The sequence below is a fragment of the Porites lutea genome, chromosome 6, assembly GCF_958299795.1.
Source record: "Porites lutea chromosome 6, jaPorLute2.1, whole genome shotgun sequence".
NCBI classification, from domain to species: Eukaryota; Metazoa; Cnidaria; class Anthozoa; order Scleractinia; family Poritidae; genus Porites; species Porites lutea.
This window is the reverse complement of record NC_133206.1, coordinates 6,179,799-6,206,036: the sequence shown is the minus strand read 5'-3', so window position 1 is coordinate 6,206,036 and position 26,238 is coordinate 6,179,799. Positions and strand designations below refer to the sequence as shown.

Here is a 26,238-nt window from a genome sequence, read left to right as displayed (position 1 = left end):
GTCTGGAAAACTCTCGAAGTGTTTATATACACAATTATAGGCACCTTATAACTTGATCTGCGCTTAACGAGTGTCTTTTGGTCCATAACTTTTAAAACAACTGCTCCACAGAATGTCACTGATAACACGTAACGCAAAAGACTATCGAAGTATGACCGTACAATAAATGTCACAAAATCTACCTAAGCGGTCCCTTCGATATTTTCTGTTTTACGTCACCCTAACAATCTCTTACTCGCGTGCGCCAACGATAGAGACGTCATCATTACCCACCGATTCCTCGCGGCCCCTGTTCAAGCAAATCGAGATTTTTTCTGCCATACTAGCTGTATATTTCAACTGTAAGTATTTCCCTTGATATATGCGCGAGTTACTAGAGAGTGCCTTCTCGGGATTTCTCCTGCTGGGCTAAATCCCTGCGGGGGCAATCATATCATGCCAGGACTTCTACCTGTATGAACCAGAAAGGATATATAAAACAACTGCCTATTTTTATTTTCGGCTAGGAGTCGAAATGCTAAACGTGTTTTATATCCTAGAAGCGCTCAGGCATAATAATATCATGCGAGGACTTCTACCTGGATGAACCAGAAAGGGTATAGAAAAACTGCCTTATTATATTTTGCTACAGATCGAAAGGCTAGACGTGTTATATATCCTAGAAGCGCTTAGGGAAAATAATATGCCAGGATTTCTGTGATTAATTTTGCGGTGCGCAAACGGCATAAACAGCTGATCGATCGCACAAAGCCAGATTATGTACACCTACCTTTCCAACAGTTCCTTCTTATGACCATTTTGATTTATACGGCGGCATTTAAACCAAAACTTTAGTTGAGCAACGGTAAATTTTTCTCTCTTCTTCTCTAAAGGAAAGTCCTCTGGAGCAAGATCGACTTGATCGTCCGCCATGTTTACTTCGTTATTTTAAATTTGCCGCGAGGGTTATTAAGCCTCACTTCCATGCAACTTCCGGTAGTATTCGTTCAGAAACAGGTAGCCAGTGAAGATTGAAGAGGATGGGAGTGATGTGATCACACTTCCTAGAGCGTCTAATCAGTCTGGCAGTTGCATTCTGCACCGATTGAAGCTTTTTGATGTCATTTTTGGGGACATTATATAGCAGAGAATTGCAGTGATCGAGTTTGGCAGTTACAAAGGTGTGAATAACCAGTTTGAGTTGATAAGTATTTCCTTATGCGGGAAATGGTGCGAAGATGATAAAAGGCAGATTTATAAACACTGTTGACATGGGGAAGCATAGGCAAAGTGGCATCGAAGATAGCGCCAATATTTCTTGCATGTGAAGAGGGCTTGATTATGTCAGTTCCAAAGCGAAGCGGGAGTAGAGATTGTTGTGGATTATACTTTGAGAATAAGTAGAGAAGGTCGGTCTTGTCTTTGTTTAGTTTTAGTCTGTTGATGGACATTCACTTATCAGTGTCGGACAGGCATTCCTCAATCGTAGTGATACTATTTGTTAGTTCCATATCGCTGTTTGTAGAGAAAGAAATACATAATTTAGTGTCATCGGCGTAAAAGTGAAATTGCATTTCATGGAATCGTAGAATGTCGGCCAGTGGTGATGTGTAGTACATATAGAGTCGGTCCGAGAACAGAACCTTGAGGTACACCGCACCTGAGCTCGCGAGACGGTGATCTACACCCTTTGATTAACGCAAATTGCAAGCGATTAGTAAGGTAGCAGCGAAACCATTCAAGAGCTGGGCCAGAGATAAAGGAATTAAATTAACCGCAAAATCCGTGGACGAAGATCATGCTGGTTATAAACGTTGGATCTCTGGAAAAAAGATCTTATCAGCCAAAATATTAAGAACCAACAAAGTCCAAAGACTACTGCAAAGCTGTTTAGAACAACGTATATTGTTTTTTCATAACAATATTTCAGCTGGCCATACCAGCCTTCTTCAGGTTTACAGATGTTACTGAATTTATGAAAGTAATCATAATATCATAGATGGAGAATGTTGCAATAAATTTGTTTAAAAGGGAGAGGCGGAAATGACGTACAACACGAAAAACTGAAAAAGAAAAAATAATAAGGATATGGATTACAATAATTCGTCACGGCAGTTTAGGCCATTAGGTTCAAGAGTCATCGCCTTATCTATCAAATGCTACTCCCTAGCCTAACGAACTGAGTCACGTGAAGAGTTTTTTGAACGGCTTCAAAATCTCTGATATAGGTCAACTGATTCCTTCACAAACATTGATTTTAGATTTGGGGTTATTTTTGTCTAAAAAATTGGACGTAAGTTTAGCCGAGTCTTCATCAGGTGTAAAGACACTCATTAAAAATTAATTTCTTTCGTTTTTTTCCTTTTTAAATTATTATTGAGTTTTTGAAATCACTTTTACAGTTCCTCAAAACCTTTTCCCTTTTTTATCACAATTTTTATTACGAAAAATTTTGATTTACCTACTGCTGAAAACCCCTTATTCTGACTCCAATAACACGAGATTTTCAATGCGAAAACCCTTATTTATGATACGTTAGTCAGTCATCTGATGCAGATGTATCCTAATAGAGTCAAAGAAAGAGGAAAATGATGAAACAAACGGAACATATTGGTAAAATCTTTAAGTTAAATATCCAAGCTCCTGGAAACTAACAAACGCAACTCCAAGAACATAACTATTTTTTGAAACAGACTTCTATCTGCCGTGTCTCTGAAATAACCTATCTGCCACACCTGCTCTTAACAAATGAGTACTGAATAGCGAGATGTCAGGAACAATGTCCTTAAAGGTTTTCTTAAAATAATCCCTTACACTAGAGTAACTTATAGGCTTATTAAGAGAAGCCAACTTATGACCTGACTTGGAATTTGAAAGAGGCCAGAAAATAAAGTGACCGGAATCAAGAACATAAGGACTGGCCTTACTTAAATAACGCCTCAAAATCTTGACAGTGCAACTAAGAGTGCTAGGACTCTCAGAAATCACTACTTCTTTACCCTTTCCTAAGTTGATAGGTCTTACTTCTGTCAACATTAATTAATAGCGACATAACCTGTATGAAAAACAATGTCTCTATACCTAATACGGAGAACTTCATCAATTCTGAAAAAAACCGCCAACGCCAAAACAAAAATACAAATATTCCTAAATTCAAGGAGGCTATCTTAATTCGAAGCCTCCTCGAGCTTTCTTAACATATCTGGTGAAACAGGCTCTTTTTTATTTAACAAACGAGTTCCAGTCAACCGCTTAACGGCATTAATAACAGCTTGGATGAAAGGACTGTCAGTCGGCGAAGAAATGCCAGCCAAGTTATGCACCCCTTGGATTCCATGAATGGCAGAGTCCACAGCAGAATGAGAACGAGTTGTGTCCAACAGGTACTGGAGGTAGAGGGCAACATGCTCTGTACTGGCAGGAAAAACCTGAATTACGTCTCCAGAGCAGGCAAAATCTCTCCATCTCAAAAACAATCTTCTGTAGGCATCTGGTGTTTCCGAAGCTCCAGACGCAATTACTGTAGACTCCAATCTAGAACCCAGGTCCCTCAATGACGGGTCTTGGAGGGCAGGTAGAGACATTCAAACGCCGGAAGCGAAAATATCTAAACAAACCAGGAGAGAAAACAAACAAAATAGAGAAAGAGACGGAGAAAAAGAAAATGCAGAATAAGTATAATATACAACATATCAAAACATAAAAATCACAAACAACATTCAAAAGTCAAAACGAGTCCTGAGAAGGGCGATGCCGAAGGACAATAATCCTAAATCACACGTGAATTAAACGCCAAGTGAAAGACACGGGCGAGCCACAGGGGGACAAACGGAACAACAGAATGCAACGATATTGCTGTACATGTCACCACCAGGGGTGCCTGGTACCAATAAAGATACGATACATCACTTGATGCGGAAAAAGCAACCAGTAAAACCAGTAACCCTACAAGTAAGGGTACGAATGAAGAGAATACACCAAAGGGATGCAAAGAATAAAGCTACTTCCAGAAATGAGCCATAATGCAACGGTAGAACTGCGGCTAAGAAATACACCACATCACTGGCGATTAAATAACAATAACGACGAGAAGCCCCGCCGAGGGGCACTAATCAGTCTAATAAACAAAGGCTTCCGGGGCGTCCACAAAATAATAATTTTACTGCCCAAAACCATCCAAAACTGAACAAAACAGGAGGGTGAAAGCAGGATTAGGCACATACTTGAACACAGAGCTCTTAGGGCTCACACACGAAGCAGTGGCCCTTTGAAGATGTGCAAAACCCCGCATATGAACCATGGTCACTCGTAGCAGCAAAATCAATGCGTGGAGCAAGACACCTTGACTTGAAGTGGTCTGTGGAAAATAAGCAGTTGTTTGCTCTACCCTTGACAAACAAATCGGGTCTGCTCGGAAGGTACATCCAGCCTGCTATAAACGAATTTAGATGAAAACCATTCGTACTCAACAAGGGCCAAAAGTATGTAGATTTAGACATCGGCACAACTAAAGTCCCGCGTACCGAAGAAGATCTCATAGTAGGGGCTAAAACTTTACCGACGATGGCCAATGATGACCAATCCTGTGTAAAAGCATCAACAGCCTCTGCACTAAAGGAATCTGGAATTAAACCGAGGCAATTTAGCATTTTAATAACAAGCAAATCTGTTAACCGTATGCGGACCCCAGAACTCATCGAGTTGAGCAAAGACTTCATAGTTAAACGGAATAGTCGTCAGAATCAATTATCTTGCTGATTGAAAAAAAATCCGCTTTAGCATTCTGTTGTCGAGGCAATCAGAAATATCCAGTTGAATCCGCCACTGGGAGACGGAAAAAAATCACCTTCAAAGCTATGTCCAGTAGATCTTGAACCATACTACCGAGCTGAATAATTCTAACAACATTCTGATTGTCAGTGTATAAGCGTACTCTTTGGCGTATTAAATGATTCTCGAAGGACTGAAGAGCAAACTGAATCCCAACCAGCTTCCTCCAAGTGGAAGACTTACGAGACTCTTCAACGGACCAATTTCGGCGACAAACCAGACTAGAATCTTGAATAAAAGCAGCACAACCCGTAAAAGAAGCATCCGAAAACAAAACTTTAGATGGAACAAACGGAACCGGCCAGAACAGCTTACCGGCCATCATAATTAAGCATTTTAAATTGTCCCTCCAAAAGAATAGCCTGCGAGCAAGAAGAGCTCTTTCTTCGCAAAAGTGTAAATGGAATTTGAATGCCATTTTCCCACACTATCGAAAAACGGTTGCCACTAAGGTACACGTTTTGTAGTGAAATAAGCTATTTTGCTCCATTAGCAATCATCATAAAATCGAAAATTCAAATTCAGTGGCGATTTAGTGGCTAGCAGTTGCATAAAGTAAGCATCTATGAGAAGTAACAATCTCAAAATTCTTGGAAAATAGATACTCGCAGCATGTTCTGCCTCAATTTATATGTGCTTTGCATCAGTGTAATAATGCCTGGCATGATGGAAACAAAAAGTATATTTCCCGAAGAGTACTGACAAAAACACAGGTACGGCCTTTGAAAGAAATCGCTATCTTGTTGAATCGCAAAGATTGTAATATGTTTCTTTAATAAACTGATTTCATATAAGTGAAACATATTCAAACTTCTGTAAAAGTTGTTTTGCTTCGTTTTCATTTTTTTCTTCTAGGAAAGGTCAAAATAGCCTGTGTACAGACCCCCCTCCCCTCAGGAAAAATTCGGCCTCCATAAAGGATTAGCGACGTTGAATCACAGACGCCCCTTCTCCGATTTTTCCTGAGGGAAGAGGGGTCTGTACGCAGACTACTAAATCACAAGAAGTAAAAACTTTTAAGTTCTTGGGAATTAAATATTTGACAACATACGGCCTAATTCTGTCTATTTCCCAACTAATCTCCTTTTTCCTTATTTTAGTTAGAGGGTCGTGAAGGGGGGTACCAAATCCCAGTTCCCAGCCTAAATTTGGCCCAAATCCCAGTTCCCAGGCTAATTTTTGCCAAAATCCCAGTTACCAAATCTAAAATCCTATTACTAATGATTATTTGCAAAATCATGCGCATAATAAATTAAAAGCACTGATTGACGCTATTTGGATACACGTACCTTCACCTGGACTGAAGAAAATCTCTCATTCTGCTGGTGAACACTCTTTCTCTTCCAGCCCTTGTTGACATAACCATATGAAAACCAATTCTATCATCTGCACAATCCTCGTCTGACTCACTGTCTCCGCTTTCACTGCTAGCTGGTAGCTAGACCGCGGGCGCGAAGGCGAAAAATACTGATTTCACGGTCTCTACTGAGGAGTGCAAGGTCTATTGCTACGAATTTTTTTTTTTATTTCAAAATATTGGAGCAAAGACCGCTGAAGAAAAGAAATCCCATTCTCATTTTATAATTGTTCATCCCATTCCCAGTGGCTAAATCTCAGTCCCAGTGAGTAAATCCCATTTTCCCAGTCCACAATAAGGCTAATCCCAGTTCCCATTTTACCCCTTCACGACCCTCTAGTTAATTTGCAATTTTGATTTGGCAGAATTATTACCTCAATAGTTTTGCTTACATTTTGCTTTACTGTGATATTTTCTTTAAGTAAATTGTAAAGTGACTAAGATCAGTAAAAAACGTAGGCACCAACTTTGAAATAAACGATCGTTTATATCTTGAAAGGTTGTAATAACATTTCTCAGTTTTGTAAAAAATACCATATGAATCAAACAGTAACCTTTTATATATTACGTTAAATTTCCTAAGGCCTTGTTTCGCTTGTTTTTATTTTTATTTTTTTCACGGAAGATAATATCTTATTTTGAGGTCACATTGAGTAGTAAGAAATCACTATTAAAATCAATTCAAATCGTCGTGTAGCACGAAATCTTTCGTGGGAGTATATTTTTGCGGATTAGCGAGTTTTTGTGTTTGGCGGGAACTAATTTTTGCGATTAGCACAGCTTGATTTTTCTTGACGGAAATTACTTTTTGCGATTTTCAGAATTTCCAGGACCAGGTCATAGGCTCTGGCCACGACTGTTTTAACGATAAAATTTTCGTTTTTATTGAGCCATGCAATGGAAATACATTATTTTCTACGGTGTCCGTACCCTACGTAAAACCAGTAAAACAAATTACGTACTTTCCTTCGTCATTCGATTGCGAACATTAAATAGACACGAATTCTTACATGTATTTTTTGAGTAGCAAATTTGAGTTTGAAAATATTTACTCTGGGGTAAATTTTTACGAGGATATTATTTTTTATTTATTTATTTTTTTTTTTTTTTTTTTTTTTTCGTTTGCCGGAACTTACCTTTGCGTATTACTGGAAAAAATGCAAAACTTAGAACCGTAAAAATTTTGTGCCTCACGGCACTCGCGGAGTAGCTAGGCTCATCACACTAGAGCCGTAAAACCTCAATCGTTCTTAGACTTTTTGGAAATTAAGATATGCCTCACTCTATTAATTTCTCACCTTATATCTTTTTTCTGCAATTTTGTGAGGTCCTCTCCTGCTGGTTTGAGGGGAAATTAAGCGCGCGGGGACCTTCGAAATTTCTTTCTTCGCCCCTACTATGCAGGCTATAATCTAAATAGACTAAAAGTCAGGCCTGAATTTAGGTCGCGATCGATGGAGGAAAGGATCAGACTTGTTATCAGTAAACGGCAAATCACTGCCTGAATCCTGTGCTTTTCATTTCCTTTCTTTTCTTTTTGTCATGAAAACTGAGAAACAAAACTGCGGTGAAATCGTTATGCCCTGCTTTGCTCTTGCGATCAGCAGTTAGTCAAGGGCACCCGACCACTGTTTTCTGTAAAATATCTGTTCGGAGAAGGATTTTCTTTCGCTCGAGGACGGCTAAAAATTTATAGATGACTGTTCCATTCATGTACAATTTTCGAAGCAGTCTTTAATATCTAGTAATAAATTCCCTACGATTTTCTGAGGTTTAATTTTTCCAATTTCACTGCCGGCGGGTTATGATATTTTTCGTAGAAAAAGGAAACCTAAAATTTTCGGATTCAAAAAAGGCCGTGGAGGGAGCAAGCCAAAAAACGCTGACTTTCGTAACATATTAAATTGCATATAAAATTTCTTGGATAATAATACTGAAGCCCTTGTACATTTCGAAAAGACTTGAATTCCCCTAACTAGGATCGATAACCGAACAGATACAAATTTTATAGCGCCTCTTAGTATTTCAGGGCTAGAGATCTAAAAGTACTCTGGATAGCTTAAAATTAGAGGGAAATCGTCGTTGGGTGCCCCTGTTTAATTGCTATACTGCATCAAGTAAGCAAGTACATCTAGTAATATTACAACCTCAAAATTCTTGGGAATTAAGTATTTCGCAGAACTGTTGGAGCGTTTAAAGTGGTTAGCAAATTTATGTTGGCTCGACCCAGTATTTTTGTAGGTACCGGCTTCCGTCTTTGAATCTTTTAGACTTAAACAAATCTATCTTCATTGTAAAACCATTAAAACAAATGTTTTACACAAAAAAAATCGAATTGCAGCCCTCATCGACATTTTCTTTAGAAATGCCTGACCTGTACCTTGGGTGCTTGTCTTCTGTTGTGCGAAGTTTCACAAAAATCTAAAAGAGGAATTTCGAGATAACTAGGAATTTCTACAAAAAGGGCATAAATTATGCATGAACTGAAGACTGGACTTATAAATGCAGACCAATTTGCTACTTTTTGGATGTGTCTGAAAAGTTGTTATCACTCATTCGTTTTGTAAAAGACCCTCATATACTCTACAACCGGCTAAACGCAAGTAGATTTGCGCGATTTCGAAAAACACGAAAACATGTAAATCAGAGTAAAACGCAATGCTGAGCCCTTTTTGTAATTTTAAAGGCTACTTTCACGAAAACAGCGATTAAACCAAAATTCGTCGATAGGTTTTCTTTAAAAAAATTTCAGTGCTACATCAGATTAGCCGGTCCTATAAAACCTCTGAATTTCGTGTCCTTTGAAAACTTTGAAAAATTGAGCAAATATGTGTACCTACAAAAATGCTGGGTGGAGCCACCTTAATTTCTTATTTTGCCATTTTACCCCTTATTTGCGTTTCTCTAGTGACCCCTTTAACAATCCAGAGTAAAGCCAACGATAACCCGCCTAGAAGAACATCACATAATACAACCAATGAGTTAAAGAACATTTTATTCTACAGTTTCATCACAGTAAAGGTTTTCTACAATTCCTATCGAACTGAGTTATTATTTCATGCTTTGTCGCTCACGACTCCCCTTACGAGTTTTTTGTTGTTGTTGTTCCGTCTGTCACGTGACTTTGGACATTTTTCGCTTCATATGTTCTGTGTTGTCGTCCGTAGCGGGACATTGTTAGCAACTTTGAAGCCGAACAGTTCGGTAAGTTAGTCTTTTTATGGTTTAGACCTGCCTTTTTTTCTTTCCTTTTAGGTTTCAGATCGAGCGATTGTTATTGAGAACTTAGGTAGCCTTTGTGTGGCTGTTATTCCTCCTTATCAGAAAACCACCTACAGCCACAAGGTCGACCATGTATGTGCAAGTCCTCGATTCGTTTGAGTACGATTTTCATTTGAGGCGAGATTTGCAGGTTTTCGACGTTCACAAATAAAGCTGCAGAAAAAGATAAGTTCTTATGAGTTCTTCGTGATTCGCATCAACATGCTTTGTGGATAGCAACTTAGTCCACAGGCCGCCCAAACTCTGTGGGACTGAGTTCGTTGGACTTTGAATTTATAAGAGAATGTATGAAAATAATCTGCAGAGTTGTACTAACAGAGTTGTACTAACAGTTACTGTTACGGTTTCCAAATGGCTCTAGAGGCGTAGAGACAGTAAATAACAAAACACAAACACAAGATATGTCATTTTTATTTCTATTTTTTTCAAAAAATGGAATTTAGGACGTATTTTGTTTATTTTCATACATTCTCTTATAAATTCAAAGTCCAACGAACTCAGTCCCACAGAGTTTTGGCCGCCTGTGCTTAGTCGAACCGAGATAGACAAGTTTCCTATTTGGGCGCGGAACTGTTTCTGTGATGCTACGTACTACTGCGTATGCATTATGTCCGTAACAATATTGAATTGGCGGCGCTGCTCAACAGCTGACTTGACCATGGCCACTTCTCGCAATTATTACACCGGTCAAACGATGTCATTGCTGTTAGAATCTTGACAAACTCCAATCCGTCGGAGCATCTTCTTCACCGCATCACGGAATTCTCTTTTACGGATGGAATAGATGATCGGGTTGCATATTGCGCTGAGGAAGAAAATGCATTTTGCCGCGAGAACCACTCCGGCTGGAACATCGATGCTTGTAACGAGTTTTTGGCATATACTCATACCGCAGCCTGGCAGAAGGCACACCAAAAACGCGGCGATGACGATGGCCACATCGATAGCTGCCTTACGATCTGCTCTGAACGGCCTCGACATTTCTTGCTGCTGAGAGCTTACAGCATCACCGTGTCCACCCACTTGAGCTTCAATGGCGTTTATTTGCCTTTTCGCCGTCCTGTATACGTGCACGTTTAGGAATACGATCACCGGGAATGGCACAGGCACAATAGCGGTCGCAATTAATATCACGATCATCTTTCTTGTGGACGAACTCCTCTGCTCAGCCCATCCTGGTTCGCAATGGAACACCTCTGGGTTTTAAAAGCTCTGTCCCCAACCCAAAAGTAGATCGATGGAAAGTGGAATCGGTATTATCCAGAGGAGAGCCATAAACCCCACACTAGTTTTCGTAATGGCGCCATCGTACGTCAAAGGCGACCTAGCTATTGCTAGGTATCGATCATAAGACACTGCTACCAAGTGAAAAACCGTGTTGATGTAAAAGTATCATGTAAAGAACGGGTTGAGATAGCACATTGTTTCGCCATACAACCAATGTTCCTGAGCTGTGCTTCCGATACGGAATGAGTTAACGAGGATCAATAGCAGAACGTCCGATAACGCGAGACTTGCCAGTAATATATATCGCATCACATGAAATCTTGATTCCAAGATGATCGTCAATATAACCAATATATTACCAGGAAGACCGATCACGTCGTACATCACGTGGAAGGTTGCTATCACTTGGGGGAAACCCATATCTGAAATTGATGATAAGTGTTGTACTTTGCTTGTTGTGGGCTACAAAGTACATAAATGAGAAATTTTCTCAAATGTATGTGCTTTTAAAACTTTTGCTTCAATAGCATTAACTTTTTCACTCTTCACCAATGCGCGTCATCTCCGTTTTCTTTCGGTCATAATGAAAACTTAACGGAAACTTTTGTGACAGAATCGTTATTTTGTTGAGTCGCAAAGATTGTTACAAGTGGGGAATGTACATAATTTCTTTATTTGTGTGTGACTCATAATCTAAACGAAACCTTTTTTCCCCGAGAGTAACAAAACCACCGGCAGTGAATTCGGAAGAAATCATGATTTTGTAAAAGATATGATGTGAATGAGACATCTGTTAACTAAGAAAGCTTCTAAAGCCTGATATTTCGATTAATTTTCAACTGCGCCAAAATGAAAGCGGATTTAATTTTTTAAAAAGACATCCTAGCAACGATCCTTCACCAAATTACTTTTTTTGCAGTGCTAATTAAGTAGGACCTCTACCCAATTAAAACTGAAATTCAACTCGTGATAAATCAGCTTTGATACAATTTGTTTGTAATGTTTTGCTTTACTGCGATGGCTTTTTTCTAAGTAAAGCTTTAAAGAAAATAAGTTGGTCTAGTTGTAAAACTCAGTCAAAAAATATATCGAGCTGCAATACCTTCACTTTTGTTTGTTTAGACGGTACCTAACAAGTTAGCATGCGAAAACAGTCTTTCTCCTCGCTCTTCGCCGCTGAGGACGTTTCGCGAAACGTCCCACGCGGCGAAGAGCGAGGAGAAACGGTTGTTTTCGCACGCCACTTACAAGTGTGTTACCTCACTTATCCCAGTGGTGTTTGATGAGGTTTTAAAGGTCCCTAACCCATCACAAAAATTGGATAGAAAATAGTTATAGGTTGGTCAATTGCTTTTACAGAAGACAGCATATCGTCTCGGTCCAACAAAATAAGATCAATTAGTATTCATTCCAAATATTTCGCTGTTTATTATTTATTCCAATCCCCGCGGCAAATTTTTCATAACCCACTGGCGCATACTATGTTTAAAGGATGAGAACAATGTTTATTCCTTAGTGAACTAAAACGTAAAATGGCGTCCACGGCTATGCGAGGACAAGATAGCTGAATTTTTTACTAACTAAAAGGATCAATTGCGTAGAATATATTGTTCAAGGTATTATCTACTGTTTAAAGAGTATCTGCAAGGAAAAACAATTTTATCTTTAGTTAACATTTTTTCCTTTATGTTAAACTCATTATCATACATTACCATACCCAAAAACAAAGGAAAATAAAATTTAAACCAAGGAAAAAATTGAACCACAATTTTATCCTGAAACTGTGGCGATAATAGAAAACGTTTTTAAGAAAGTTTACGAGAGGGTATAAGCTTAAGACTTAGAAAGTATCACTCTTCACATTTAACTTTGCCTCCTTGGCTTTCTCTTAGGTGGCCTTCTCATTGTAGACTACGAGTAGTCCCGCATTTTTCCTCAGTGATAGTAGAGCAAGCGAAACTCGAGCGCGCGTGAAAATCACCCCACGCGAGAAAAGGCGACACGCGGCGGGGAGATTTTTCATTTTTCTCTCCCCCCGCCGCGTGTCGCCTTTTCTCGCGTGGGGTGATTTTCTCGCCCGCTCGCGTTTCGCTCGCTCTACTATCCCTGAGGAAAAATGGGGGACTACTCGTAGTCTATTCTCATTGCATCCTAGGTCCAACCCTGAGAAACACAAACTACTTCTGCACTGTGAGCTTTCCCAGAGAAAGGTAACATGTTTTAAAAAAGCCGAAGATTCACAGTCTCTTATTGTGTATAAGTGCCTCACACATGCTGTGCAAACCATTCGTGGATGCGATCGAGCCATCTTCTTGCAAATTTACAAACAGCTTCAATAATGCTTGAACTTTTCTCTAGCTTTCCCTTTGTTTGCCTTGATCTTTTCCGCACAATATCCACATGTAAATCCGCAATCATTTCCCTAGCTATTAAAATCCATAATTTGGGTCTGTCAGCCGCTTCTTATTGCCAAGGTCCACACTGTACTGAACTAGAATTTAACATGGCCGTCAGTAACAGAATCAGACCGCGAAACGAATTTTTACCCTCGTGCACTCGAAAGTTCAGTATTTCTTGCACTCAAACACTAATCAACAGGAAAGAGGCATAAAACTGCGAATAGACTCACTGACTGCGTGAGCTCGATCTTCTGTTGAGCATACTTTCTTGATATAAAAATAAAAACGTTTATGCTTTGTCTGTAATTTTGTATTCAGGCTCCTGGCCCCTGTTGTTCAAACGTTGGAAAGCGTTATCCGCCATAAAAATCATTACTTTTTTAACAGTATACTATGCATGTTGCCCAGTATCCGACCACTTAGTTTCAAACTCCTTTAACTTTCCTTATCCGCCCCCCCCCCCCCCCCCTTGCTTTGTTAAAATTTGTTTCGAAAAGAATTGAACAAATACTAAATAAATTTGATGAATAGAAGTTCTTTGATCTCACCACGCATTCAGCAAAAAGTTGTTCTTTCTGTAGTACTAACTGTATTCGCCGTAGGTTTCCGATAACTTAATTTCTTGCAATAAAGCTCAAGGTAAGAATACCCTTGAATTAAGATGGGAGATGGTCCTTCGGCACTCTTCAACTATTTGTGCGTCAACTTTAAAAAATGTTTTAGCGTAGCGTTTTAGGGTTAAATTTGACTGGCATTTTGTGCAACGAGTTGTGTGGTCACGTTTGACTTCAAACTTACAGATATAAACCTTGAGGGCTCTGAGGCCAGGGGAAAATCCGTAGTAGCCGATTTCGAAGTTATTTTCATTTTCATTTTTTTTTTGTCGATATCTGGAACGTTTTTATACCTACAATAAGTAGTGGTAACAGGACTGAGTGGAGTCCAATTCGGTCTGTAATCATACGAGTGATTAACAAAATCGGACGACCGCGTAGCGGGAGTCCGATTTGTTTAATCACGAGTATGATTACAGACCGAATTGGACGACACGAAGTTCTGTTACCAATTAATCATAACTTTAACAACATTTGTGATATATTAGGCTCTTTTTAATCCAAACGCAAGAGATGTTTTTGCTAACAGTGAAAAAAAAAGCCATTTAAGCGCGCGCGTGATGGCGCGTACTGTCCAATTACTTTGGCATGATGCGTACTGTCCTATTTAACTGTCCTATTAAGGCTGAAATCAGGGCAGTTGATAGCCAATCAGATTTAAGAATTGTGTTATAGTTATGATTAAACAAATAACATTTTCTTAAAGTTCCACCATTCTTTTTTAAGTATGCTAAAAATCACAGAAATCGGTTTAATCGTTCCTGCTAACCACCACTCATAAATAGAACAAATGGACTACAAAGTGGTTAATTTACGTGGTCGCCCGTCGGAATTTTAAAGCGTCTCGTGTCGGTGTTTATAAATGCTTGTCGCTTATCAGTTGTCGGCTTTGCTGTCACTGTCGCAATTTGGCAGAGGGAGGTTGTCTCTTGTCACGATTTCACTTTACGCGCTGTCGCTGCTTTTTGGGCCATATCGCTTGTCGGAATTTACCCTGGCAGGGCCTCTTTGTTGCTGTCTCCTGTGCAAAACTTCAACATGATTTAAAAATCAAATTATTGTCTACTTAAGAAAAAATTTTTACTTCGGCACAAGTCTGTTTTATGCATCATTGTACTGTTGCTGGAAACTTATTAAAAATGATGAACAAACCACTGACCCCCAGTCCATGGACAACCGTCCGGGATATGCTACCCATATAGACCAACCTGAAATGAACTACACCTGCTGAAGTGTAGCAATTAGCTTTAGGAAACGGAGTGATTCTGATCCCATTTAGGGTCATTATAGTGGGAAAACTTTCCTGAAACTTGATTCACTTAAGTTTCCTAAGCCTAATCACTAGACTTCGGTGGCTTGATCCATTTTAGGGTAGTCCATATGGGTAGTCCATGGGTTTATTCCATGGACTGGGGGTCAGTGTTTTGTCCATCACCCTTATTAAACACATACCAATATTTTTCTTTAGCCCTGATGAGCTTCTCTCGCAAATCAAGAAGCCTTTAAACCTACCACTTCATGGCGGACCAAAAGCATTTGCACCAGATGAAAACAGTGTAGAAGATGAGCTCTTAACATCCATGCTGGAAGAACAGAAAAATGTTTTGAAAGAACAAAGAATTCATAAAAGGTATTGTTTTAAAGATAAGCACTATTTATTTTACAAATAAGCCCCTTCTTTTGTACTGGTAGTCCTCACTCTCACGGTGTATTTTTTGGCTGTAAAATTAGGTACTTAGGTTAGTGATAATAGTCTGGACTTATTTGCTGAGCATTATTCAGATCTGCCGATAAAAATTAAAACTAGTTTAACAGAACATAAATTTGATAAGAGTTTTTAAGAGATTTAACTGTTGAAAAGGATGCATCAAGGGCTGTATATGTCGCGATTCAATAAATTCTAATTGAATCAATTTATTATTATTTTTTTATACATGCTATCATAAATCAGCATACCATAAAACGAAGGAAAATAGATATTGTACAAAGCTTAAAATTGAACCACAACATACATACTTTCAGAAAGAATTGACATGAATATCTCTGAAATGGCTGTATTTTGTATTTGCTTGAAGGGGAAACTTGTCTGTTGCTACTTGGAATCGTGAAGAACATGTGGTTGAGGTATCAGTTGCAAAGGTAACTTATATGTAAATATTGGCAAGAAGTAGTTCATAGTTCAGCTGTAAGGAAATCAAGGACTGATCTCATTTTACATTCAGATTCACTATTTTTGAGCGTGCCCTTTTTTCAGAATGATCTGCTGGTTTCACATAGTGCTGTTGATACTGTCTAGTTAGTCCACTGTCTGGGCTAACATGATCATTTTCTTTCAGCTCATTATGCATTCCTCCCCATCCATTCTTTGACAATGATCCCAAAATCGCCTGTTTTGAAACTGACCTCACCTGGACACGCAACATCCACGAAATAATTTGCATTATTATATAAACACCAATGAAATACCAGGTGAGCTTTCGCGCGAACACCTTATATCTTCACGTGTGAAAGTAACATGTTATCTTCACGTGTGAAAATATCACCGTTGCTATGGCTACATAATAGATCGTGCCTTTCACACCGAAAAACTATTATAGTGAAATGGTTTTGTAGTTCATTGGTGTTTATACAATAAATAGGACATTACATGGCTGCTTGGAGATACGAAATTTCTCTTCTTGTGTTGAAAAAATATTGAAATTTTGTATCTCCGCGCGGCCATGTAATATCCTCTATATATGAGGCTAAGTATGATAATTATTCTCTATACCATACAAAAGCCAAATCCAATATTTCTTTTATTATTGATTCCAAAATTAACAATTCCATGCTTTATACCTTCATTTATAAAAAGTTTCCATCACCTTCATAACATTTGCCTGTTTATCAGCAGTTTCAAGACAGGGGAGATTTATTCTAGTAGAAATATTTTTCAAATAAGGCCTGGTACAGACCCCAAACTTTTCATGAGCTGAACCTAATTTGAATTAAGGCTGACCCAAATTATTTAGACCGGCTGAATTGATTTAGATGCCATTCATAATCCCAGCTGAACTAAGATCGAAAGGCGAAGAAGACTCATTTCGATCAAACTGCTCACAAAATACGCTATAATAATTTATGCAGTAGGTTCGGTACATGAAAAGTTCAGTGTCTGAATCACAGCTGTTCGAAGTCCCTCCAAAGGCGTAAATCCCGGCCGTGCCAGGGGAAAAGAACGACTGAGCCATTCCGAATTGAAACAGGCATTCCTAATTGATTCAGACTCCAAACTTTTCATGTACTTAATTCAATGTATTAGGTAGAGCTCATGAAAAGTTTGGCGTCTGATCCGTGCCTAACAGTACTGTTGTTATATAACAAGTGGTATTAGACCACGAGCAGTCCTCTTCAGTCAGTTGAGTCTAAGCTCGGCAGGACTGGAGAGAGCGAAATGGCCGAGAGGGAAACTGAAGAGAGGCGCCTCCTCCCCAGCTTCCCCTTGGCTTCTTGTTTTTTACTTTCGCTTGCTTCGCTCGATTTCCTTGCTCGCAGTCTAAAGTGGTATTTTGGTATTCTTGGCATAAAGTGGTAAATCTTCTCAATACTTTATTCTCTCCATAATTGTTATTTATGCCTCTGAGCCATTTAGTCTATTCACCAAGTTTTGGTACACTGTAACCAGGTGTATGTCCTGCATGTACATTGTACCAGCTGTATATTTATTTTGCTCAAATTTCATTGTTATTTATTTATTTGTATTTTCTTATTTGATAGGGTTCTTATTGGCAACACTTTGGCCAAAGAAAAGGAAGCAAGATGCTTCTACAGCCACATGAAGCTCTGTTTCTTTTGGAGCAGGTTAATGTCAACTAATTCTTATCTTCATTTAATAATAAAAGTGATAACTTTTTGATTTGGACACCTGGTATCATTACAAATTGAAACTCACTTTCATTTGCTTGTATAGTATTAAGTTGTTGTTTATATACTACTTATTAACTGAGAGTGAGGTCATTACAGGGAAATCTCAGACTGAGGCCTTGATATATTGACTGAGTGATAGCAATAATGCCTTGTCATTACAAGAAAACAGCCAATTAGAGCATCCATACTATTGAAGCTATATAATAAAATTATTTATTGTAACCCTATCAAACAGCCATGCAAACAGCAGTGTTCTGTTCTGTATAGTAATCAGTCGCAGACCTGAGCAAGGGGTACTCCTATATAAGATATTATCAAAAGGGTATGCATTTTGACTCTTTTATTCTGGAACTGGATATTAAAGTACCCTCTCTGCTGGAGGAGGGGTATATTTCACTTCGGTTTGACTTAAGGGGCTGAGAAACTGTGTTTTGGTGAGAGAGTTTGTCTCAATCTTATGTCAAGGTAACTGGTAACAGTTTTAGTACCAGGGAATTTTGGTCAAGTTTGCTTCAAATATTTTCTTTTAATGAATTTGTTCTAATGTCATTTGTTTTCTAGGGAAGCTTAGAACTTTTTTATGGAGGACTACCAATGTCTTTTCAGCAGGTAAGTGTACTTATTTAATAACTGGATTTACTACATCTGATGACTGAAAATAACTAAACTGTGTGGTTGTCTTCCATGGGTTATATTTTGATCTGGTCTGTAGATGTTTGTACTCAAATTGACTCGATAAAACATCTTAAGATTGGATCATTGTGTGTGCAAGTACCTCCCCACAGTGACATGTACATTTGACACATATTGTTATTGAAACCTCTAAATACATTTTTATAATGACCACCTCTAAATCATTGTTCAATAAAATACATGTAATCCAATCACCTTGAATGCATGTTTTATGTCACCTCGCCCACCCACACCAATAACGGCACAAGCCAGATAGACCTACATGTGCTCTTTCCAAACAATATGCAACTACCATCATGTCACCTCCAAATAAGCTGTCATCTGAACTAAGAAAAGGTTTTTTATCAGAAACGAGCAGCGCTGCTGCAGCGCTGCAGAATGACTTCAAGAAGCGCTACAAAAGAGCTGCAAAAGGGCTGGCTGCAGCAGTAGCAAAAAATGGCTGTTTCGCGCTGCAGTGGAAAGCCCTTTACAGCGATAAAGAGCGCTGTTGCAGCGGTGCAGAAAATTCCCGAATCACGATCTGCGCTGCAAAGTGGCTTCCAATTTTAAGACAAAGAATGTTGTTCCCGGTAATGGCCTACCACTCGTTAGTACAAAAAAAAAAGAAATGCAGACTTCAATAATACAATAACCACGAAACATGGTAGAGGAGGTGACAAGGCCTTAGGAGGGGTAAAAACCACTAGAAAGTCAAAATGCAACTGATACTTTATTAGTATCCACGCGTACACGTTACAAAAGAAAGTGACATAACAAATCTGCAACAGTCCCGCTTTGTAAATATTCAGCAGTCACGGTCACTCATCTAAATGTAAGAACTTCAATTAACATGCAGACATTGAAGTTTATCTTTTTTAAAAAATAAAGAGAATAACAGCGACTGTTCTACATAAAGTTTACACCGGACAACAGTCAAATGATATTTTGATTCGTTGCAACACGTTAAGCCTGACATCGCTCACCTTGACGTTTTGTCCATGATCGACGATCTGCTACACTTTTTCGTGAAAGAAATCAACCCAATCTTACTTTGGTCGTCGTTAAATTTTACTATGGACTAAGGAACGTACATTATCGTTGAACGTTTGAATCTTGTAAATGCATTCGTACCCCAGCGAAGATTCTTGCATCTGTGTTGCTTGCTCTGGTTCGATTCGTCGGTACTTCGCGTAGAATTCACCGTACAGTGCTGTTGTTTACAAATACCTTTGAGCTGTTCCATCCAAAAACATCAACAGAACTTCCATCTCGAAACAGAACTAGATGCAAAACACTTACAAATTTGTATGAATGTTTGCGCCTTTCATTCAACGGTCACAAATGTTTGTCTAGAGATGTAATGTGATCTGATGCAAAAGTGCCGACCAATTAGATTACAGCCTAGAATGTCTCCAGGGAATTAGCGATAACATTCCCACACTCGCCAGTCACGGAATGAAATTTATTGAAAGCATAGAATTTGAAGGTTTATTCAATAAGTGATCTTCCTTGCGCACAAGCTTACTCACATTTCTTAGAGGTACAGTCAAAGTTTTCTCGTTAGAAAAGCCGTAATCTGTGGCAAGGCTTTTCTGGCGATTCATATTATCTCAAGAACGTTGTGCTATCAGATCGAGCGCAGCTGAATTGTAGCGTTACTGCAGCTACTTCGCAGCTTTTGAAAGTCGGCAACTGCGCTGCAAAACCGCTGCCGAGAGCTTCAAAGGCTGCACAGCGCTTTTGCATCCCGCTGCAACTTGAATTAAGCTGCTGTTTGGCTTCTAAAACGCTGCTAAACAGCTGTAATTTAGCTGTACAGCTATTTTGAAGCGATTTTGTGGCGCTGTACAGCGCTGCCAGTTTCGTACGGGAATCTCACCAGTCAGTGTAATGACTGTGGTTGGTGGTCTGGCCGGGGTTTGAACTCATGGCCTCCTGGCCTGTAAAATGTACAACATGTACAGATTTTGTTGCAAAAGGTAGAAAAAATCTCTACTTTTGCAACAATTTTCCAGTCACAACCTGCAAGAACACCTGATTTGTTTCACTACAGCTTTGAACATGGGTGTATAGTAAAAGTTGCAACATTGGTTTTCAAATTGTTTTGCTCATGTTACAGCAACATTGCTAAAGCAAGTCGCACATATTTTATTCCTGTTTAACTGTACCTAATACTCACCCATGCTTTACAATTGCCAATCTCCAGAAATAGGCTATAGTTGACTCTCCCTTACAACCCTCCAAGTTAAAGTTTTTGTTTGGTCGCCATTTGGTGACCAATCCTTTTGGTTTATGGAGACCTTTTTGTAAATCAAGTCGCCAGCTTCAAAATTTTAGGCGCCATGGCAACTAAAGTAGTCGCAACTTGGAGGGTTGCCTTATACTGACGGCCACAGACACCTCTTAAATTTGGACACCTTGGTAAAAAGGACACCTAGAGTTGGTCCCTGCCTCTCTTAATTTGCCTGTCTATAAGGCAGACCTCACTCTCAGATGGACATTTGGTGCTGGTCTCAAAGTTTTGTGTCTTTGAGAGTTGTCTGTATTGCTACTCAGATCTAAAGTCTTGCCTCTTGGACACCTTACTATTACAGACACCCTGATAATATTGACAGTAGCTTATGAATTACCACGGTCACAGACTTGTGTTGCTAAAGAGAAGAACTCGTGCTTCCAAGGTTGTCTGCAATAATGGGAGTTGATTGTTCGTAACTGTAGTAAATACCAGATATTAGTTTGTTAGGGGATCATGATACACCTGTTTTGTGTATGCTACCAACCAGCCATCAAACTGCTGTCTCAATACCACTGTTGTTTAGAGCTCTGCCTATAAAACAAACTGAAGGAAACTGTCTAAAAGATGCCTTGTTACATAGTCTTGGTCCCAAGCTCTATAATACATTTAAAACACCCCTGATTCTTTGGTGCTTGTGTGTCTAAAATGAAGTGGCCTAAGTAATACCCTGACAATATGTCAAAGATTCTTCAGGGATCATCAGAGAGCAAAAGTTTAATGAACAAAGTTTGTATCTCTTTTGTTAGGGTTATATGTCCTTGCTATCTGAGGATTTTACGCCTGACCACTATCAGGTAAGTATTTCTTTCTATTAGTTGCTTAAAGAGCATGTATGTTTTTAGTGTGGGACTGTATTGAGTGCGGCACATGCATATTGTACTTTCAGTGATTATAGAACATTGAAAGACTTGTGAGTGTCCTGTGTCGTAGTCTCCTTCGCAACCACTCGGGCTGGAGTCATGCAATGCTTTCCACCCCAACGCGGGGAGCATTGCGTTACTCCGGCCGGCCCGAGCGGTTGCGAAGGAGACTACCTGTGTCTCAGTGGTAGAGCATCTGGTCTAGTTCCCAGAAGGTCATAGGTTTGACTCCTGTTGGGCATCCTCTGATTTTTTCTTCCAAGCCGCCTGTGTCACTGACAGAGAAAAACATCCTTCCACATCTTTCTAGGTTAGAATCGAGTTAGGATGTTGTACACTGTCCATGTAAATGCCCATTAAGTTTCCTCACTTACTTATCTACTTACTTACTTACGTACATAAAACTGCTGTTGTGTTTTTATTACAGGTTTATGCTTATTTTCTGCGTCTTGGATTTACCGTTTTACAACATTCATCAAGGTTAGTGATGGGCACTTGTATCACATGTATCTACAGAGTTACGCTCAGGTGAATACAGGGAGTTTTAGCAAAGACAATGTACCGTCAATTGAGAACGCGTGAAGCACGTGGAAAGGACTGAACTCGACTTCCACTGCCCAATTTGCAGTTCTTTTTGCCTGTCCCAGGCTCTGACATAGTCGGTTCCACGAATTAAATTGAAAAAGCGCCAACACGAAAATAAACGGGAGGAAACTGGGAAGTGGAAGACCCTCCACCGCCCCCTTTTCCCAGGTCACGCGCCCATATTTTTTAGGTGCCTTTCACCTTCGCGTCTACCCTACCATCTGATAGCTTGGAATAGGCTGCCGTTCTGTCATTGGTCAAGTCCGTTAATTAGATCTACGCGCGTCGTCTTTGCTGTAGTCGCGTTGTCTTTGATAAATCTCTCTAATAGCTGATGCGAAGATTGTTCAAATCGCAAAAAATTCGCTGATTACATAAAAAATTAAATCAGACACTAGAAATACACATCTACAATCATGGACAAAAATCTTGGGACAAATTTGCATTTTGGGGGCTTTTTTTCAAATCACACAAAAAACAAACAACGTTGGTCGCTTGTATCCAGAATTTTCACGAGTTTCAACTTTGTACCGGGTAGAGGAGGGAGAACTGCGCGAAATTTTTGAAAAGGTTGCACTGGTTTATGAGGGCACCCTGACCCAGAAATTATAGAAAACTATGAATACTGCGTTACTGTCCCAAGAAATTTTGTCTAGGATTGTATTTGGGTCGGTCATCTAAACGAATCTAATTTACTAGGCTGCGATTTTTAGAAATATTTTGACCTATTACGTATTGTTTAGACCTGAAAGTTCTCCAGGCAGTTCACGAAAGGATCCGGTTCAAGAGGAAATGGGACAGAGTGTTGAGACATGCAGTGAGGCTTCTAGTGATGATTGTGTTAGTAGCAATAAGCCAGTGATATCCTCCCCTGTATCACACCTTTGGAACAGTGAAGATGGCGTCACACCACTTGTTAGACCTGAGGACGCTACATCAACAGGTATAATGTGCGCTGAGCCTCCACTGCTTTAAGGAAGCATTGCACAGTATTCTAAGGCCGCCTGTTTGGGATGTAGCTAAGGAAAAGCTAAACGTGCTTATGTATTCGAAGCAGTTCCCTAAAAAGCTAGGTTGACTGTTATTTTCTTACAAGAAAATAATTACCTCATGTGACTACTAGTCTGTCTGTGTTTTACGAAAGGTGCAATTTGAGCCGGTCATAAGCTCCTTTTCATGCTGCAAAATTCGCTAGCAGCCGGCTAGACTCTCTTAAAGTGCGTTTCAGCTTTCTCTTGACCTGTCCCGCGACTTCTGTCGCTCACTTTTGCTTGCTTCGCGCGCTTCACTCGCGCCTTTGCCGCTGTCTTGGTCGACTTTTGGCAAGTCTGGCTTAGCCGCCCTTAGCTAAATACCAGGGATCAATTAAATAAAACTTTTACACGTGTAATTTACAAGTGCAGCTATTGTTGTCAGACTCTAAAACAAAGGAGGAGGATTTTGGAGCATAATAATTATTATACCCGTGCAAATATGCACCAAATTGCACGCGTGAAGTTCTTCAATCCCCTCTACTATACAGGAAATAGACAGTTGGAAATATTGAGTGCTGAGTGCTTAACGCATAAGGTTGTAGGCGTTTATCTGTGTTGAATATTGGGCATGTTTTTCAGCCAGCTTTAATACTGCAATTTATTGTACTTGTTGGTGAATTTCAGCTGCACTATTGTCAAAGTTGCAAGTAATTAAGAATCAAAGAATGACTGACACTGACTCGGCAAAAAAGTGAGTGACTTTTCGTGGTTTTTAATATTTAATTTTATATCATTGCTTTACCACAGTTTGGTAGATATCTTTCATTTATCTGCTTATTGATATTTTTTGTTTATCAATTTATTATATGTTGGTCTTTTGATTTGCCAACTGCAGAGTAATGCATACATTCGAGCTTAGGTTGACGTTACCTTGTCCCTATGCCTCATTGTTCTATGCGTTTCGGTTCACGTGGTCCGAACGAGTCTCCTCGCCTTTTGTCTCGGCTACGTCACCGAAATGTATTGACTGAGAAGGCCTGGGAAGCGGCCGTGCAGGGACTAGGCAAAGCCGGACGCAGAAAGGAAAAAAGAATAGAGAACTAAACTACCCTATTTTGCGTCAGCAGCCCCCTTTTTTATCAAACTACCACATTATTACAGCCGCCATATTCAGTTTTCTCCAAGCAAACTCTGGATCATTGTTGATTATTTATTTATTCATTATTTATTTTTGGTTAACACAGCTCGGATCAGCAGTCTCTCCAAGTAGCTTTTGATGTTTATCAACCAGGTGTGAACTTTAAGAAAACAGATCCTGGACCACCACATTTTTGCATCGCTGTGTGCAGGTATGAACTTACTAGGGTTTCTGAAATTCGGACGAACCTCCTTGAGCGACCACGGATCCATAACACCAAAATGTCCCACCTAAAACCCTCTAACGAGAACCTCTCGTAAACGAACATCTCTCGTAAGCGACTGCGAGCTCCTTCTGTGCCTTAAGGTTTTGAAGTTTTTCATAAGGTGTGATCTCTATGTTCACTTTGTGTGTACTATGCTCCTCAGAGTATGCGAAACTTTTAGTGAGAACATAAGACTACACATATCCTAGCTTATTAGAAAGTACATTCAACAAATAGACCTTTTCACGGTTTTTTCAACTTTTGGCCTGGACAAGTTACGGAAAATCTGTCAACACCAGGAAACAGCGCCTTAATATTAGTAAAATTACCAAATTTGAAAGTGAGCTAAAGTGTTACGACTTAAGCGAGTGAAGATACAGTCAACTCTCTCTAAGGCAGACACCTTTGGGACCGGCATTAAGTGTCCGTCTTAGAGAGAGACAAATAAAGGGAGTAAAGAAAGGCAGGGACCAACTCTACGTGTCTGTTTTACAGAGGTGTCTGTCTTATAGAGGTGTCCGTTAAAAGAGAGTCTATACTGTATACATGAAGATGTAGCTCCACAAAGTTTCGAAAATTTACAGTCGTTTGTATCGTGGGGTAGTGGTGGGGGGCGGGGGGGGGGGGACATATTCACCATACAAACATCTGTAAAGCTATATCTTCAGTTAGTTTTCAACAAATCGCTTTCAAACTTGGCAATTGTACTAATCTTAAAGTGTGCTTTTCAGTGGTGTCGACGGATTTCCCCTAACTTGTTCATGTCTAAAGTTAAAAAAAACTGTGAAAAGGTCTATTCTCTTCCAAACAATGTAGGTGTGTCGTAACCTGTTCTCGGAAGAGATCCCCTGTGTAGTGGATCGATTCTCGTAAACGAACACCTTTCGTAACCCACCACTAACTTTTTGCCCTTTGGGTCGTTTACGCGAGGTTCGAGTGTATTGAACTTTTTTTAACAGCTGAGAGTTTTACAATTGAACTCATGAAACTAATCGGTATCAACAAGCTACTTTTTACTAGTTTTAACTTTTTAATTATATTTGTAACGAGCCTAATTAACCTCTCTGATTCGTTTCAGGTATTATGACCCTCCACCGTCGCTTGCTGCTTTGTCATTTCTTACCAAACAGTGTTCCCCTGTTCCCCTCAAAATCGCCCTTGTGGATGGTGGGAACGTCTCATTTTACAGCGTGTTGGACGTAGACAGCCCAACGTTTATCACAAGGGGTTGATTCTTTGCGTCAAAGATAAAAACTTGGGATAAATCCCTGAATGAGACGCGAGATCATACGCTAACACAAACGTTAGTGTGAACAGGAATCGAGCTGAGACAAGAAAAAAGGATCTCTTTCCGCTCACGTCAACAAGCGTGTGTCAAGAACTCCATGCAGCGGGAGATACACCGAGGTGGCCGATGGCGTTGTGAAGATCGTGGCTTCAGCTTTTATCGGCAAACTTGATAATGTCTTTTATCTGAACAGTGCTAAAGAATGTTCTTTCTGACATTACATTCGCGTTTATGCCGGTTTAACCTCCGATAGTGCGTTTGGGTTTGAGACAGTGGCTGAGCGATTCAATAAAGAGATTGTCATTCAAGATTATCAGTGCATTCATTCATTGACATTTCTGCCGTTATAATGTCTAATTGACGCAAAGCTTGATAGATGACCTTCTATACCGTCGATAGTGGGGACCTTTAGATGCGAGGGAGTGGACGAGTACGAGGACGTGATTCGCATTTTCTCGAAAAATAGCCACCCCAAAAAGCTTCATTTTCCCTTTTGTCACCAGAAAAGTAAAGACGATTATTGTTACTGAGGGAGGTCAAGCCCTCTCTCGATTTTAAAATGA

At 39.6% G+C, this 26,238-nt stretch overlaps 3 protein-coding genes across 3 annotated transcripts; 1 reads left to right on the top strand and 2 right to left on the bottom strand.

The window, feature by feature from the left end:
- Nucleotides 1-3,146: 3,146 nt before the first annotated feature.
- LOC140941816 (uncharacterized) lies at nucleotides 3,147-3,563 on the bottom strand. The gene has a single exon (XM_073390827.1). It carries the CDS (start codon nucleotides 3,561-3,563, stop codon nucleotides 3,147-3,149), a length of 417 nt encoding a protein of 138 aa, XP_073246928.1.
- Nucleotides 3,564-10,135: 6,572 nt separating this feature from the next.
- On the bottom strand, nucleotides 10,136-10,588 carry LOC140941815 (trace amine-associated receptor 9-like). The gene has a single exon (XM_073390826.1). The coding sequence runs from the start codon at nucleotides 10,586-10,588 to the stop codon at nucleotides 10,136-10,138; it is 453 nt and encodes a 150-aa protein (XP_073246927.1).
- A 157-nt stretch (nucleotides 10,589-10,745) lies between these two features.
- LOC140941814 (tRNA-splicing endonuclease subunit Sen54-like) lies at nucleotides 10,746-25,791 on the top strand. Its single transcript, XM_073390825.1, has 11 exons — nucleotides 10,746-10,786; nucleotides 15,157-15,318; nucleotides 15,764-15,827; nucleotides 17,445-17,528; nucleotides 18,156-18,203; nucleotides 21,312-21,359; nucleotides 21,853-21,922; nucleotides 22,771-22,953; nucleotides 23,669-23,735; nucleotides 24,229-24,333; nucleotides 25,466-25,791. The coding sequence occupies exons 1-11, from the start codon at nucleotides 10,746-10,748 to the stop codon at nucleotides 25,617-25,619; spliced, it is 1,026 nt and encodes a 341-aa protein (XP_073246926.1). The 3' UTR covers nucleotides 25,620-25,791.
- The last annotated feature ends 447 nt before the right edge of the window (nucleotides 25,792-26,238 follow it).

Bases quoted from the DNA above. Each gene is read 5' to 3' on its own strand.
- LOC140941816 (XM_073390827.1), bottom strand. From the start codon at position 3,563: ATGTCTCTACCTGCCCTCCAAGACCCGTCATTGAGGGACCTGGGTTCT.
- LOC140941815 (XM_073390826.1), bottom strand. From the start codon at position 10,588: ATGATCGTGATATTAATTGCGACCGCTATTGTGCCTGTGCCATTCCCG.
- LOC140941814 (XM_073390825.1), top strand. From the start codon at position 10,746: ATGGCGCCATCGTACGTCAAAGGCGACCTAGCTATTGCTAG. The intron at 21,360-21,852 runs GTAAGTATTTCT...TTTTTATTACAG, and splicing joins TTACGCCTGACCACTATCAG to GTTTATGCTTATTTTCTGCG. The intron at 24,334-25,465 runs GTATGAACTTAC...GATTCGTTTCAG, and splicing joins TTTTGCATCGCTGTGTGCAG to GTATTATGACCCTCCACCGT.